Source organism: Thermothelomyces heterothallicus, assembly GCF_042370625.1.
Source record: "Thermothelomyces heterothallicus CBS 202.75 unplaced genomic scaffold P884_scaffold_12, whole genome shotgun sequence".
Lineage (NCBI taxonomy): Eukaryota > Fungi > Ascomycota > Sordariomycetes > Sordariales > Chaetomiaceae > Thermothelomyces > Thermothelomyces heterothallicus.
The window spans coordinates 64,870-80,178 of record NW_027192573.1 but is presented as its reverse complement, the minus strand read 5'-3'; the positions used below and the strand labels follow the sequence as shown (position 1 = coordinate 80,178).

Sequence of the window (15,309 nt, the reverse complement as noted above, 5' to 3'; positions counted from 1 at the left end):
GTTGTTTCTTGTTCGTGTCTTGGATGGCTTTCTATGAGCCGCTTGTACATCATCACATAGAAGGGCTGTATCAGGGTATCATCTGCGGTAGTGGCGTTCCCGAGGGAACAGGAGTTGTCCATGCCCGAACCTGGCCGTAGACCAAAAGGGAATCCGACGATGTTGCACACTTTGTCGAGGCAAGTCCGGTTCTTTGACGGGTACTAGGAAACAGGGCCGTTCAGGTGGCGATTCGCCCAGTAGCAATGAGCAGCGTGATAGATAGTTGACAACGAGCGGTCTATGCCACCAGCTATGTGTATTTTGGTTTCCGAGTGTCTCCCCATGCGGGTGAGCCGGAGTCTCTTTGCGCCCCCTTCTCAGTCCCACAGGCCCCTCTGCTCTGGGACGATGCTTCGCAGCTTCCCCTGTTCGATGGCCATGCGAAGATTACTGATAGCCCTAGAAATATACGCATGTCAGATGTCTAATCCAGCAGCAGTCTCAACCCTCCGAGGGAAGAGACGTAATTCGTTACTCTGTACACTCACCACTCCTCCATTTTGGTTTCGGTTTCGATTGTCCCTGCCAACCCAACGTCAGACACATCATTCCGGGTTCGGTGTGCGACGGGAAGAGTTTGCGACCGGAGAGATAGTCTCGGAAACACAGAGCTTTCCCGAGACAGCCGCAAACAGCAATGGTCATTGCTTACAGGTGCCCATGTGCGGAACCAAAAGGACACGGGGGTTCGAGAGTAGGCCCGGGTGAACGTAGGGCTCCTGCTCGTAGACATCTAGGCCCGCCGACCTGACGTGTCCCGAGTCGAGCGCCTCAACAAGCGCTGCCTCATCCATGACGGCTCCCCTGGCCGTATTAACAATCACGACGCCCTTCTTCATCTTGGCGAACTCTGCTCGAGAGATGATATGTCGGGTATCTTTCTATCGAGAATCAGCAATGCCGTGGTGGAAGGCATGATGACACGGGTGAAAGCGACATGGGATCTCCTTACATTCAGTGGCAAGTTCAGACTCAGAACATCGCTTCCTGCCAGCAACTCGTCGAAATCAACGTACTCCGCTTCCAGCTCCTTCTCCACGCTATGTTCTAGCCTTGTGCGGTTGTGGTATCGAATCTTCATACCAAACGCCAACGCCTTCTTGGCCATGTTACGGCCAATGCCACCCATACCAAGGATTCCGAGCACCTTGCCTTGAGGATCGTTCCCCAGAGCAGGCGCGGGGGAGCCTCGCCACTCTCCAGCACGGAGTGCCGCCATACCTACAGCAAGGTTCCGGAGCGCGCCCAAGAGGAGGAAGATACCGATATCTGCCGTCGCGTCGTCTACCGACGTGGGCGTATTGGAGACGCGAATGCCGTGGGCCGTGCAAGCCTGGACGTCCACCTGATCATAGCCTGCGCCGTTGTGGCAGATGAAGCGGAGCGAGCGAGGGAGTGCGTCAAGAAGCTCGCTGTCGATCCTCCCTGTCATGTCGAAGCTTTCAAACGTGCGATAAGCCGCAATGCAGCCATCGAATGCCCCAGAGGATGCCTCCTCCAGAAAGGCGGCTCGGTTGGTTGATTTGGGCGTGACTACATCAGCAATCTGCTCGATAGAGGCCCATGCCGAATGAGCGCTGTTTCTCGGCGGTTAGCTGCTTCCGCCATCGAAGAAGTGACGACGACTACCCGCGACGAGGAGAAGCCGCCTTGATGATACGAGCATTGAGGAGGCAGTTTTCTGTCTCTCTCTCTCTCTCTCTCTCTCTCTCTCTCTCTCCCCTGTGGGGAATAAAAAGGCTCTGCATCCCTTGCCCAGAGATCTCGTTATAAATCGCCCCTGTGGGCCGATAGATGTGCCTTTTCCTCTCTCTGTGGCACCAGCCTCGCGAAGGTCGAATCTACGATGCAGAGGCGAAAATGCAATATTGTACTTACTGCTCAATAGCACCCAGCAACAGTACTCGCGGTCGCTCTCCTTCGGTAAGAGACATGATTATTGATATGTCGGATGTTTCCGGCGGGGTAGCCTTTTCTGTAATGCCGGACAAGAGAGGATGCAATGATCCGTCGGGTTGGGACAGCCTGGATGTCGAGGTTGATAAACAAGGCGTTGTGATTCGAAATGGTTAGGTCAGATCCTGTACTTGTGGAAAGCGGATTTTGAGATTGACATTGAACGGCCCCCGCATCGGCCGCGTATCACCACCACTTGGTACGCACTAGGGCTGGTCCTCCACGTTGCGATACCCGGTCGATCGCGCGATTGGCTATTTCTTCCCCAGCCGCTGACCGGCTCCTGCGGCCGGCATCGGGGATCTGGCTTTGTTAGTTGACCAGACAGACAGAGCAACTACGACGAGCGACGAGCGGTTCCGGAAAGCGTGGTTCGGAGCTGCCGCGCCTTCGCATCGACCCCTGGACAGACAGCTCTACGATGTCGCATACTGCAGCAATCCAGCCTTCAACATATGTCACAGAGTGGGAGAACGATTTGCATCTCAACTCCCAACTTCAATTGGGCCCCGGTTGACGGGGCCGCCAAGCTTTGTGTCCTGCTCGCCCTATCTAGATCAGCGCCCCGGCGCACCAGTAAGACAAGCTCTCTGTTACAAACGCCGTCCCCCGTGGGTGTAGGTGGGATATCATGAGCCAAAGCCAACGCCGTACTTTTGTTGAAAATGTGTACCAGACCCTCGCCTCCTTTGCCGTTTTTACCCAACCTAAACCCGATGTGCCATGCAAGTCATGCGTGTTGAAAAAAAATGCTCCGAAACCAGCCCCAAAACATGCCCACATGACGTGTCCGGGATCCAAGTTGTTGAATATCTATCGTAATAAAGGAAAAGAACTCCGTTTCCCGCGGCGTGCTCGGCACAGCCATGTGTACACAATTAGTAGCGGTAGCTGCGGGTGCATGTCAGCAGGCATCACAAGGAGAGGCGACACGGGCCAGGGAGGGGGAGAAACGTACTGGTCACTCTTGTAGGGACCCTCGACATCCAGGCCGAGGTATTCAGCCTGGACGTCAGTCAGGGTGGTAAGCTCAACGTTGACGTGAGCCAGGTGGAGGCGGGCAACCTCTTCGTCCAGGATCTTGGGCAGGACATAAACCTTCTTCTCCAGCTTGCCGATCTTGCCGAACTCGACGTACTTCTTGGCAAACTCCTCGTCGTTGTTCTTGTAGAGCAAGATTTGAGCAAGTACCTGGTTGGTGAAGCTGCACGACATGACGAAGGAGCTGTGGCCAGTGGCACAGCCCAGGTTGACAAGGCGACCCTCGGCCAGCAGGATGATGTGGCGGCCGTTCTTCAACAGGTAGCGGTCCACCTGGGGCTTGATGTTCTGCACAGACTGGGCATTGGCCTTGAGCCATGCGACGTCGATCTCCACGTCGAAGTGGCCAATGTCTGATTACCAGGTCAGTATGCGTGATGCGGTAAACGGTAGAGAAGCGGAACCTCGGGCTCGAGACCGCGGACAGGGAACATACTGCAGACAATGGCGTCGTTGGGCATAGCCTCAAAATGCCTGCTAACCAAGATGTCGCGGCAGCCAGTGGTCGTGACAAAGATTTGGCCGATCTTGCTGGCTTTCTCCATTGTGGTTACCTCGTAACCAGCCATGGCGGCTTGGAGGGCATTGATGGGGTCAATCTCGGTGATGAGCACACGGGCGCCCATGTCGCGGAGAGAGACGGCACAGCCCTTGCCGACGTCACCGAAACCGGCAACGACGGCGATCTTTCCGGCAATCATAACGTCAGTAGCACGCTTGATGCCGTCAATGAGCGACTCGCGGCAGCCATAGAGGTTGTCAAACTTGGACTTGGTGACAGAGTCGTTGACATTGATGGCAGGAACCAGTAGCTCGCCCTTCTTGAGCATGCGGTAGAGGTGGTGGACACCCGTGGTTGTCTCCTCGGACAGGCCGTAGCAGTCCTTGAGCATCTCGGGGTACTTAGTGTGCACCAGGTGGGTCAAGTCGCCGCCGTCGTCCAGGATTAGGTTGAGCTTCTTGCCGTCCTTGAAGGCGACAAGCTGCTGCTCCAAGCACCAATTGTACTCCTCCTCGGTCTCGCCCTTCCAGGCGAAGACGGGGATGCCAGCCGCGGCGATGGCAGCCGCGGCGTGGTCCTGGGTGCTGAAAATGTTGCACGAAGACCATGTGACCTCGGCACCAAGGGCGACGAGGGTCTCAATGAGGACGGCGGTCTGAATGGTCATGTGCAGGCAGCCCGCGATGCGAGCACCTTTGAGCGGCTGGTCGGCGGCATACTTCTTGCGGATGGACATGAGACCAGGCATTTCATTCTCGGCCAGCTCAATCTCCTTGCGGCCGAAGGCAGCGAGAGAAAGGTCGGCAACCTTGAACTTGTGGGCGGGAGCAGACATTGTTGTAGCTAAGGACGACGGCTGAAAGGACCTGCCTAGTGCGATGGGTGGAAGTGTGTTGGGAGGAGAAGATTCGGCTTGAGGTCGAGGGGGAGAGGGGGTAGGAGAGGAAATTATCGGTGGGCTGCTTTTGGCCGACGGACTTTAAAAGAGGGGCAGAGTTGGTTGGGCACGGCGGGGTGAGGAGGGGCTGCAAAAATGGGTCCGAATTTAGTCTCCGTTGCCGAAGCGGGAACGGCAATTCGGAATGCAGGGGCGGAGGCGGCAGGCGCAGGAGATTGCAACCGGAAAAACATTCTGATCCCGAATAAGCAGAAGCTGAATTACGGGCCAGAAGTGACGCCTGCAGCCGTATTAGGCTTCGGCATCTTTTTTGATCATTGCGAAGGAGATCTGCAAAGGCGAGACCACAGCGAAGTACAGCAACGAGACGATCAAGAAACTGGCCAAGGAAAAGGACCTGTCGGTGAGATGAGGGCGCCTTGGCTAAACCCTCTTCTGGCCATTGACCCCACCAATCTCACCACAGGCTCCAATCGGGCTGTTCAGTGCGAGTCGGAAAAAGCACCCTTGCTCGGTTTCTTGGGCCAGACGCTGCCCTTTTTCGAACTCCGACTCCCGGCCTTGCCCGGAGTCGGCGCATAACTTGAAATGGCCCGTAGTGTACGGAAGTGCATACATGCTGCGTAAGCATTGTGCAACGGGGAGGGTGAAGAAGGAAAAGGGGCCAGTAGAACTGACCAACAAAGCGCACCGTTTACGGGACGCGAAGCCTTCAGTGAACCAACAGCCCAGGTTTCATGATCTCTACGATGGTTCAATATCGCCAACTACACCACCCGATATGGCTCATGGCAGAGCAAACAACGCATACGGTCCCAACAAATAGTGTTGGCATCATGGCCGTCCCGGAAACTACCAGTGCAAGCTAAAAAACAAGCCGACAACCCGGAACGCCAGACCTAATGCACTCGGAATATCCCCAACCATCTCACCCCATTCGTCGTATCCTCGCCAGATTCATCCCAGGACCTTCGTCACTCAGGCAACAGGTTGCCTCTCACAGCAAACATCTTGGTGGTGATAGCCGCAGTGAAACCGTCCACCTGCTTGCTATATTGCTCAACTTGCCTAGCGTTGAGCATGCCCTCAAGCCGACTGGGCTCCTGTGGCAGCTTGAAGAGTCTCTGCCACTCGTCTTCAGGCAGGGGCTCCTGCTTGGCCGCCAAGCGCGCAGCATTCTCTGCCTTCCGCTTTGCTTGCCATTGTGTGATCTTGAACTGCTCACGAGCGAGCTGGCGCTGGTAGTACTGGTGGTTGTTCAAGTCCGAGTAATGAGCTTCGATACTGTCGAGCAGTAGGTCGCAGGTTTTCTCGAGGAATGGATCAATTGAGAGATCCAAGGTATCGAACGATGGGTGCGACGGTAGCTTGACGGGGTCGCGCCGGATGTCGTCGAGGGAGGCCGGGAGTGGAATTTCAGCCGACTCGGGTGGCGCGGGAATTTGGTGGAGGAACGAGGTGAGAAGGTGCGTGTTGTGCACAACGACCGGAACCTCGACAAGGATATCCCTAAATGTCAACTTCGACTTTTGGAGGCTGCTCACGGCTCGAATCAGCGCTAGATCAGGAAGACACTGGGGGTATTCGCGAAGGGTCTGACCTCTCTGTCGTGAACTTCCCCTCCTTATAAGCCACCATGAACTCTGGTGATAGCTTAAAGGCGCGCAAACTGAGGGTACCTTGGGAGCTCCTGCTGACGTCGTGGACGAGCGCCACCGTTTTATCGTTTTCACGTTGATAATGGTACTGATTCTCGATAAAGGTGAGGTTGATGAAGTTGCCCATCGTCGCACTCGTGTACCAGCCAACATTGTTGGCATCAACGTTGACCTCCTTGAGATGCCTTATCATTTCGTTCTGGTAAGCAATGTTGGCCTTCGCACGGGGTGCTGCCGCGGCCAGGCTTGTTGCATCGGACTGGTGGCCGTCGGCCCCCAAGACATCAACGTTTGGGAATGGAAAGGCGTTCGTGATCTCGAGGACGCCGTTATTGTCCATGCCCACAAGAGACCCCGTGGCGATTGTCGGAAAGCTCGAGGAACAGTGCTTTACTATCTTCATCACCACCTGAGAACATGTCAGTGATGCTACCGGACATTTGGCGGGGCACCCGACTCGATTCGCCTGGGTACGTACAAGCGACTCGACCTGCGCCGACTTGATCGGCACGTCCTTCTGCGCGTCAGCCATGGCGTTTAGCGCCGATTGCGCAAGATGTAAGAAAGAAAGGGTTGGTCGAGGCGCGCTTTCCGACGATGCTCTTCCTCAGTTGTCCGAGGCTGCTCTGCAACTTTTGAGGGTTTCAGAAATCTCGTTCGTTTGTGGGCACCCAGAGAAATGTGGCTTGACAGTGGCTAGGGCGTGCAGCACGGGGGGTGGGCCACTTGGTAGACAGGAGGCACGGGTGGGTACTCCGCGCTGGAATTTGTAGATGGGTACGGAGGACAGTACGAGCCCAACGGCTTCCTCCGTGTCTCCAGTTCAGTTGCAGCTCGCTGTTAGCCTCTGTGTGAGACATCACTTTGACGACTCTCAAAAGACAACCTGTAATGCAAACTGCGATTCGCTCTCCATAGCTGACCGGAACGCAACTTTGTTTCCCGAAGTTGCTCGTTTTTCTAGCGAAGCACGAAACTTGGTTCGGAACTTGGTTGCCAAATTTGCTTGTCATGGAATCTGAGCAAGGCTGGTGATTCGACACCGAAATAGCGACATCCCACGCTCCCCCCACGTCGAGGCTTCCAGAGCACGCCTTCAATTCCTTAAATTGACGACAGCCCCAATGCGCTCTTGCGTGTCTCTCGAGCTTCACTAAGTCCCCTTCACTTTCGCCAGCTTTAATCAAGTCCTTTGTCAGTTCGAGTGTCCCGGAGAGTTGGTATGAGAACACCGCTACACCCCCACGGCCTTACATCTCAGCAAAGAACGCCGTCTTTATTTGCCTCTATACCCTCTAAGAACGACGCTATCGCAACCGAATAATCAAGCAAGCACGCGCACTTCCTGAATGCCAGCTGTGTCTCCTTTTCTACTTCCCCGCCCTTCAGTCTCCTCACTCGTCCCATTCTGTGATGGCCCAGTTCTCGATGCCGTCTTCGATGGTCAACTTCATGCGGTCTATCTTCCAGAAGGAGTACAAAGACCGCGCAGCACCAGCCGCCTTGCGATGAGCGGGACCAGCACCTCCTTTCCTTGCATCCTCCTGCGATCTCCAGATGCAGGTCGCCAAATTGCGGCCCCCGGCATCAGGACTTCCAAACCAGTACCTGCCACAAGTGTGAGCGGGTTGTCTCTGGCGAGCGCTGGGTCCTTTTGCACCTACTTCAGAAAACCACCGCTTGCAGTCGCTTCGGCATGAGCCGCCTTATCCAGCGCACCTAGCTCAGCATACACCGTCGTTGGTGGTATGCGAGAGCGAAAGGCGACAAGAAAAAAGGATGTTTTCCTCCACGCATGATTGCGTCTCCGAGCCAGTGTTCGGAGTTTCTCGATAATTTCTCCCCAGTTAAAGGTGTCGACATATGGCGCAGTGGCATAGTCCTGCCGCAGGCACCGCAGCTCAGTCAAGGCAAGGGCGAGAAGCTGGTTCTCGGTATCAAGGCTCTCGAGATCTAGAAGGTGCTCCTGCTCGTGGTATGGCGAAACAACCAGGTATCTAGTTCGGCCAGGAGTTTCCACGACGGCCGGGACGGCGATGTCGGAAACCGCTGCCGCACCCTTTGCGTCTATGTGCCGGAAGGATTGAGATTGCGCTTCAGCCACGAGGATTGGGCCCTGTGTAACCGTCATGATGATGGGAGTGGTGGTGATCGCAAGTGCTTCCGCGAGTACAGAGGGCTGGGAGGGTAGGGAGTGCGGTGGCAAGCAACACCTTGGGACAGGTAGATCGCTTGCCCTGTTGTTCTTCGTGACGACCGTTCAGAAACGACAGGCTAAGGGCAACCTGGAGGCAGCGGAGGACAGGCGGCAGAGCGTACTCTTAGAGGCTGGCCTTGGGAGCACAGGAGCGAATATCCGCTGGTGACATGCCGGCCACAAATAACGAATCTCAATCCTGCGCTCCGGTTTTGCTTTGGACCCGCCCGACAAAGTGAAGAGCAGGTCTCCCGGCCGTCGTTGCTGAAACACGCGGATCGCGCCATCGGTTACAAGGGTGGTGCCATCGCCAACATCCCGGTCGTAACTCGGTCTGTCATGACTGCTAAACGCAGAGAATCGCTCTCGTTTGGAGCCCCAGGTCCCGAGTCAGTCGGAAAAAACGGTAATAAGATAAGTGAGGAATTTAGTGCCGATTACCCCTTGGCACCGTCGCTGGAATGCCTGCTCTAATCCGTACATTTTATGGAGTACTGCGCCCAGTGGAGAAGGCGTTTCCGGCCATAATTATGTGTTTTAGCAATTTTTTGGCCATGCATCCGACTCTTCTCAGTTTCTGCCGTTGGACAAACAGGTTGCAATATTAGCAGGTGTGCTATAAACACCACATTCAATAGAAGGATTTTCGCATCGGATGGCAACATGGATTTGTCCGATATTTGGCCACCCGTTTGCTAATTGGTGTTATTATGCAGTTGAACCAAGACACCGACTCCCGTCTTAAGATGATTTATGCTTCAACCAGACCTTAAAGACCTCGTATGAACCAAGATAAAGTCCGCTGCCGGGCGCTGCCCATGCACTACCGCCGCGAAACAAGCCTCGGGTCCCATTCTCACGAAGAACGCTTCACACAACGACCAGTATATTGCCTTTGAATTCTCTATCACGCTGCGCCTCTCGGAACCTAAGCATCACCTTCGTTTTTACGACGTCTGTGGATGCCGTTATAAACGCTGCAAGGGAACCGGAAGCAGTGGCCGCTGTTCCGGTTACCAGTCCCGTCTCAACAAGGTGACGGATGAAGTTTCTATACGTGACTACGCCTGTCTCCTCACTTGTTGTTGGCTCGGTGTCAGTGCGTGAGCTGTTCCCTGGCCGTTGTTTCCACAGTTCACTCCGAAGGTATTCAAACACCGGGAACTGTAGCGCCGTGAACGGCAGGTTTCTTGCGACTAAACTGGTGTATCCCCTCTATAAGTCGGCCCCCCTAACATACCGACCATCCCTATTTTCCGACCATTTGGCAAACCTTGGCACCTATAACCACCTATCCTTTTTAACCATATATATTACAGCCCTATTTAACTAACTATAATATAGGAAGCCATTGATTCTACACTTTCTAAGCTACTCTCTTAGTAATAGGGTTCTCTATATAGCTAGCTTTGATCTAAGCTTAGTAGATCTAGTTAATCTATAATATACTAGCCTTATAATAGCTATAGATAAGCTTATAATTTTTTATTTAACTACCTTAAAGAGGGAAGAAAGGAAAAGTATAGAAGTTATATAGAGGACTCCTCCTTATATAATAGGTATATATATCTCTTAAGAGAGGCCTAGTTAGGCGCTAGGTTAGGCTCTAACTAGGCCCCAACTATATACCTAATAAACGAGTTATAAATGTCCTATAAACTAATAGTATATATATAGATAGGTAGGGCTAAGTAGATCTAGTCTATTACTAGATAGGTCTAATCTATTACTAGGTAATGCCTAGTATTATTTAGCCTAGATAAAGCCTAGGCCTATAATATAATTATAGTAAAGATTATTTATATCTATAATTACTCTCTTTCTCTTTAATGGCTAGGTTATCTCTATATACCTTTAGAGTTTTACTTTTCTAATATTTCTAAGCTATATTAAAATCTTATATATTATATACTTAATATAATATATATCTATAGATATATCTATTATATAAGGTTAGATAAGATAAGCCCTATATATACCTATAAATGGTAGGTTGTTTATACCTATCCTCTTCTTATATAGAACTATAAGGCTAGTAAATGTTAATAGAGGACATTAATTTTTTTAAACTATTTTAAATACTATAACTAGACCTCTATTAAATAATAATAAGTACTATAACAAACCATCTAATAACTATTAATATTAAATTTATATTACTCTAATAATCAGTTTAATACTAATATTATAATAGTTATACTTAGTTTTAATAACTTAGTAACCAAACCAAGTAATTCTATTATAATTACTATAAAATCTCCCTCTTCCTAGCAACTTAGTAACTAAGGTAATTTTCCTTATTTATCTCTCTATTCCTAATAACTTAGTAACTAGAATATTCTTCTAGCTTTATATAAGGTACTAGCCTTATAGTAACTATAGATAAGTATATAATGTTTTATTTAACTACCTTAAGGAAAGAAAGAGGAGAAAGTAAGTATAGGAGCCAAAAGGGGGTCTTACTTCTTATATAGGAGGTATATATATACTTTAGATAGGGCCCTATTAGGTACTAGGTTAGGGCCTAACCAGGTCTAGAGTATATACCCTATAAACACCCTGTAAACATATATAGGTCTAGTCTAAAACCAGGTATAACCTATTATTAATTAGCCTAGGTAGAGCCTAGGCCTATAATATACCTATGACAAATCTCGGTCCCAAGACCACTAAGAGGGACTTATCAGACTACGAAGGTTGGTCCGGGAAGACTTTGCAAACCTGTGCCAAGGCTAGGCATGTAACAACGTGCGAAGTGTACCCACAATCTTATTTATACTATAACTTGTATAGTAAACAGATCCTCACCGCACATCCAGGTTCCTCTCTACCTATCCTGCCTATCCTACCCATCAGAGCCCACAAGTCTTCTAGACATGGTAGTTATGATACTTTCCAGAGCGTTCTAGTAAGCTATCCTTTCCTAACTTGATAACTCCTGCTAACCGGCCATCAGTTAGCCTACGTTATAATGGCTCCCCTGCCTATAGACTCTCCTATACCTACCAAGTCAAGCTGTAAATATACGACTATTACCTAATGCGTTTAAGCTCTTACCCTCCATTCTAAGGGAGCTAAGATATCTAAAATCGAAGCTACCACTGGTATAAAACAGAGGGTATTCTACATTATATTATAGAGGGCGAAAGAATAGGGTTATATACCTAGTAGGCCTATCAAAGATAAGTATATTATAAATGCTCTAAAGTCTAGGAGACCAAAAGTAATAACTAAACCTATTACTTAGGTTATTAAATAAGTAGTAACTAAAAATAGTACTATAAGATAATATACCTATTAATAGATTATTAATATAGTATTAGAACTATTAGGCAGAAAAGGGCTAAGTTAGATAGCTATTTAGAAATAGCTTAAGTAAGCTAATTTTAAGAATATCAAGTTAATAATAAAGCTAGGATTAAACAAGGCCTAGAAGATAGCTTAGCTTAAATTTACTATAAAGGTTAAAGACTAGACCTTAGAAGATTAGAAGAAGGTAGTATAGAGCGATAAGACCTCTATTATATTAGGTACTATCTATAGAAAATATCGTATCTAGCGTTAAACCTAGGAAGTAAATAACTAATATTATATCAATAGGCATTAGAAGGGCTAGATAACTTTTATATTCTAGGGTTATTTTACTTAGTTAGAGATTAGTCCTTATTATTATTAGCTAAAGGAGATAATAAAGATAAAGGCAAGATACTAGAAGCTAATTAATAATTATAACAATACTTACAAGAAATAAGATTACTAGCTATAGGAACTTAAAATAGGGATATAGAGATTAGGGCTAGTAGGAAAAGGAGGTCGTAAACTATTATAGAAATATATTATAAAGACTAGTAAGCAGGTATATCAAGGGAAAGGAAGGATTAACTAGATACGTTACTAATAGGAGGTTCTTCTTCCTCTATTCCTTCCTTTTATAAAGGAGCTTTAAAGGAAGTACGGTCAAAGTTATATCATTTAGGAGGATAATACTAGTATATATACTTTACGATAGAATCGTCAGATCTAGGAGAAGGAGAGGTTTAAAGTCCTCGAGTAGCTACTAAACTCACCTGACCTTAACGTAATTAAGCTAGTATAAGCAAGGCTTAAACTATTATATAGGAAACGGAAGACTCTAACCTTATAAGCCTAGCTAGAAAAGGATTAGACTTAACAGTAGTAAGAATTTCCGATCGAAAAGTTGTAACGGTATATCGAAAGGATCTAGGGGAATATTAAATAGGTGATCTGACTTACTAGAAGAAACGAATATAAGGAGGGTATAGTTCCTAAACTACTACCCTTAGGTAAGGAGGAGCCTGATTATTATATATAACGCGAATGGCTTTAGAAATCAGGTGCCGAAAGGGAAGCTAAATTAGAAGCTAAGATAGCTACTATTAAGAAGGATATTATAGATAGACTTTGTAGTAGAGAGCTTATATATCTAATACGTAGGCGACGTTAGCGACGGACTTGTAAGTAGGGAAGACGATATACCTGCTAATAAAATAGAGCCTCTTGACTATAAAAAATAGCGAATTGAAGATTGTTACAAATGTTCAAAATAAGCCTAGTTTTAAGCTTAGTTTGAAGTATTAGATACGTCTATAAGCTCGGTTTAGCTATAGTATATAAGTGTCTCTTACGGTGCTAGCTGACTATACTGTATGCCAAGGTCTTGGCAACCTTGGCATTGCAAAGTCTTCCCGGACCAACCTTCGTAAAGGTTAGTAACTTGACAATAGGTCAAGGTTCGGTAAAGCCAAAAGGTTTATAACAAGTAATATCTTAAAGGTCCTAACAATCTTACACTATCATTACTAGCTAGAGAACTTCCTAGAGTTCTCTAGAACAAGTAACTATATACTCCCTATCTTCCTAGCTATCTATAGCTGATCGTACTAATCGATATTCGATCTTTCGATTAGTCGGTCGAGGTGATCGTAACGTGATTACTTGATCGCTCCCTAACTAGCTGATAGCCCCTAGTCTTAATGATTAGATAGGAATACTTCCTATATGCCTACTAGGTCACTATATATAGTTATATTTGTGATATAATGCCCCCTCTTGATATCTTTTATCCCTAAAAGACCTAATAGTGCCCTAGCCTTCTTTAAATAGTGTTAATATCCCTTACTTATAGGTATATTATCTTTTCCTTCCTACTTCTGCCCTTTTACTATTATAATATTACTAATAAGATGTTAAGCTATATAAAAAAAATGAAATTAAAGAAACCTGCTTCCTCTAGCTTAATGCTCTATATTAACTATCTATTAGCTATAATCCTTTCCTCTGATAAGCTTATAGAGATATATATTTGTTCTATTTATAAGGATAAAGGTTTTAAGACCTATAAGGTATCGCTAGAGGACTCCTTGTAATATACTAAGTATATACGCTCTAAACGCTAAAACTATAATATCCTAGGCGTCTTGCCTACCTAGCTTCGGTCTATCGCTTCTTAGTATTAAAAGCTTGAAGACGAATTAATAGCTACTAAAGAGAAAGTTCTTCGCCTATAGAAATAAAAGAAATTGTAGTTTAAGAAGATGATATAGGTTATTTCTTGTAGGATTAATGATATAGAGGAGTTAGAATGGGTAGAACGGGAAGAAGCGGAGGCACTAGCGGCACTAGGGGCCTTAACTAATCCTCCTCCTTCTTTGCCTACTCCTATAACTTTATCTATACCCCCTCGTCTATTACTATCGTTTATACCCTTATAGGATTTAGTTTACCCTAAGGTATCCCTAGAGCCTTCTCTGATATCTGATTTCGGGTTGCTTATTAGGTTGCCTTCTTTTGCTATAGGTCTATCGTTTTTAGCTAGTTAGGGTTCCTCTAGTAGAACTCCTTTAGCTTCTTAGGGTAGTAGAGGTTTATAGCTAGTTCCTAAGAGTTGTCTTCTAATCCGAAATCTAACTACTTGATTAAGTATTCTAGCTATCCTTCATTCGTGATCTATAAATCTAGGATCTCTTTGACGTCCTATTCTTCTTCTTTGTCTTCTATATCGATATCGTATATAAGTTATACGTTCTATAGTACTAGTTCTAAAAATGAAATGTAAAATACGTTTATCTTTAGCCTTATCATAGCTAGTAATGATAGTTAGTAGTTAGATGTCAAAATCTGCTTGTTAACCTTAAATAGTCTAATCTTCTTAAAGTCTAGCTTCCTACTTGGTCATTTTGTATAAAGATTCTGTAAAATGAGGTAGACCTTGTCTCCCCTCTCTAGGTAAGGACCCTTAAGCCTATATTTGTTATAATATCGCTTTATCCTTTCCCTAATAAACTCAAGTTCTTCCTTAAGTATTATATATAGTATATATATCTAGTTTGCCTTAACTTTGGCTCTAGGTACTATAACGTCTGGTCCCTAATATAAATCCACTTTATAGCTATAGTTTGTGAAGAACGGTGATACCTTTGTAGTCTCTATAGGTATAGTATTATATATAAGCTACGCCGTTAGTAGTAATATAACCTAGTTATCTTATTAGAAGTTGACGTAATATTAGAGATACTATTCTATAATCTAGTTAAGTCGTTCTATCTATCTGTCTATCTATAGGTAGTAGGCTATCGAAAGCTTGCTTCTAGTTCCTAGATATATTATTAACGCCTACTAGAACTTTAAGATAAACTTAGTATCTTGGTCTATAATCTATTCTTCTGGCTATCTATAAACTAATATGATATACCGAAAGATAACGTCTACAAGTTATTCTATAGACTATATCTCCTTATAAGGGATAAAGTATACCTACTTGGTAAGTTAGTTAACTATAATAAGGATACTATTATATTTAACCCTTATCATTAGATCCTTAGAAAGTAGTAGCTTAGTAATAAAGTCTATTATTACTAAGCTCTATAGCTACTCTATAACTAGCAAAGGTTATAAGAGTCTATATAGCTTATATTATACTATCTTAGCCTTATTATAAGTATTATAGTCCTTAATGACTTCTATAACCTTATTTTATAATCCTAGGAAGTTATAA

General features: G+C 46.5%; 5 protein-coding genes across 5 annotated transcripts; 1 reads left to right on the top strand and 4 right to left on the bottom strand.

Annotated features, from left to right (window-relative positions):
- Positions 1 to 224: 224 nt before the first annotated feature.
- P884DRAFT_243755 (D-isomer specific 2-hydroxyacid dehydrogenase) lies at positions 225 to 2,008 on the bottom strand. Its single transcript, XM_069440337.1, has 5 exons — positions 1,921 to 2,008; positions 995 to 1,619; positions 695 to 923; positions 531 to 564; positions 225 to 441 (listed from the first exon to the last, which is right to left on the bottom strand). The coding sequence occupies exons 1-5, from the start codon at positions 1,974 to 1,976 to the stop codon at positions 360 to 362; spliced, it is 1,026 nt and encodes a 341-aa protein (XP_069297176.1). The 5' UTR covers positions 1,977 to 2,008; the 3' UTR covers positions 225 to 359.
- A 732-nt stretch (positions 2,009 to 2,740) lies between these two features.
- P884DRAFT_243750 (Adenosylhomocysteinase) lies at positions 2,741 to 4,780 on the bottom strand. The gene is made up of 3 exons (XM_069440336.1): positions 3,476 to 4,780; positions 2,957 to 3,392; positions 2,741 to 2,889 (listed from the first exon to the last, which is right to left on the bottom strand). The coding sequence occupies exons 1-3, from the start codon at positions 4,374 to 4,376 to the stop codon at positions 2,877 to 2,879; spliced, it is 1,350 nt and encodes a 449-aa protein (XP_069297175.1). The 5' UTR covers positions 4,377 to 4,780; the 3' UTR covers positions 2,741 to 2,876.
- Positions 4,781 to 5,149: 369 nt separating this feature from the next.
- Positions 5,150 to 6,769, bottom strand: P884DRAFT_243749 (uncharacterized protein). Its single transcript, XM_069440335.1, has 3 exons — positions 6,576 to 6,769; positions 6,040 to 6,506; positions 5,150 to 5,975 (listed from the first exon to the last, which is right to left on the bottom strand). The coding sequence occupies exons 1-3, from the start codon at positions 6,627 to 6,629 to the stop codon at positions 5,414 to 5,416; spliced, it is 1,083 nt and encodes a 360-aa protein (XP_069297174.1). The 5' UTR covers positions 6,630 to 6,769; the 3' UTR covers positions 5,150 to 5,413.
- A 495-nt stretch (positions 6,770 to 7,264) lies between these two features.
- P884DRAFT_224182 (uncharacterized protein) lies at positions 7,265 to 8,280 on the bottom strand. Its single transcript, XM_069439586.1, has 2 exons — positions 7,762 to 8,280; positions 7,265 to 7,705 (listed from the first exon to the last, which is right to left on the bottom strand). The coding sequence occupies exons 1-2, from the start codon at positions 8,226 to 8,228 to the stop codon at positions 7,492 to 7,494; spliced, it is 681 nt and encodes a 226-aa protein (XP_069297173.1). The 5' UTR covers positions 8,229 to 8,280; the 3' UTR covers positions 7,265 to 7,491.
- Positions 8,281 to 11,343: 3,063 nt separating this feature from the next.
- Positions 11,344 to 11,541, top strand: P884DRAFT_201166 (uncharacterized protein; the record flags this gene model as incomplete). The annotated part of the gene is made up of 2 exons (XM_069438341.1): positions 11,344 to 11,412; positions 11,449 to 11,541. Coding segments are annotated over 2 exons (162 nt in total), but the record flags the coding sequence as incomplete, so codon positions are not given.
- Between the last annotated feature and the right edge of the window lie 3,768 nt (positions 11,542 to 15,309).

Excerpts from the sequence above, each read along its gene's own strand:
- P884DRAFT_243755 (XM_069440337.1), bottom strand. The coding sequence starts at position 1,976 with ATGTCTCTTACCGAAGGAGAGCGACCGCGAGTACTGTTGCTGGGTGCT. Across the intron at positions 924-994 it reads GTCTGAACTTGCCACTGAAT|AAAGATACCCGACATATCAT; the intron begins GTAAGGAGATCC and ends GATTCTCGATAG. Across the intron at positions 442-530 it reads GAAACCAAAATGGAGGAGTG|GGCTATCAGTAATCTTCGCA; the intron begins GTGAGTGTACAG and ends GTATATTTCTAG.
- P884DRAFT_243750 (XM_069440336.1), bottom strand. The coding sequence starts at position 4,376 with ATGTCTGCTCCCGCCCACAAGTTCAAGGTTGCCGACCTTTCTCTCGCT. Across the intron at positions 3,393-3,475 it reads CAACGACGCCATTGTCTGCA|ACATTGGCCACTTCGACGTG; the intron begins GTATGTTCCCTG and ends CCTGGTAATCAG.
- P884DRAFT_243749 (XM_069440335.1), bottom strand. The coding sequence starts at position 6,629 with ATGGCTGACGCGCAGAAGGACGTGCCGATCAAGTCGGCGCAGGTCGAG. Across the intron at positions 6,507-6,575 it reads CGGCGCAGGTCGAGTCGCTT|GTGGTGATGAAGATAGTAAA; the intron begins GTACGTACCCAG and ends ACATGTTCTCAG. Across the intron at positions 5,976-6,039 it reads GGGAAGTTCACGACAGAGAG|CCTCCAAAAGTCGAAGTTGA; the intron begins GTCAGACCCTTC and ends AGCCGTGAGCAG.
- P884DRAFT_224182 (XM_069439586.1), bottom strand. The coding sequence starts at position 8,228 with ATGACGGTTACACAGGGCCCAATCCTCGTGGCTGAAGCGCAATCTCAA. Across the intron at positions 7,706-7,761 it reads GCAAGCGGTGGTTTTCTGAA|GTACTGGTTTGGAAGTCCTG; the intron begins GTAGGTGCAAAA and ends CACTTGTGGCAG.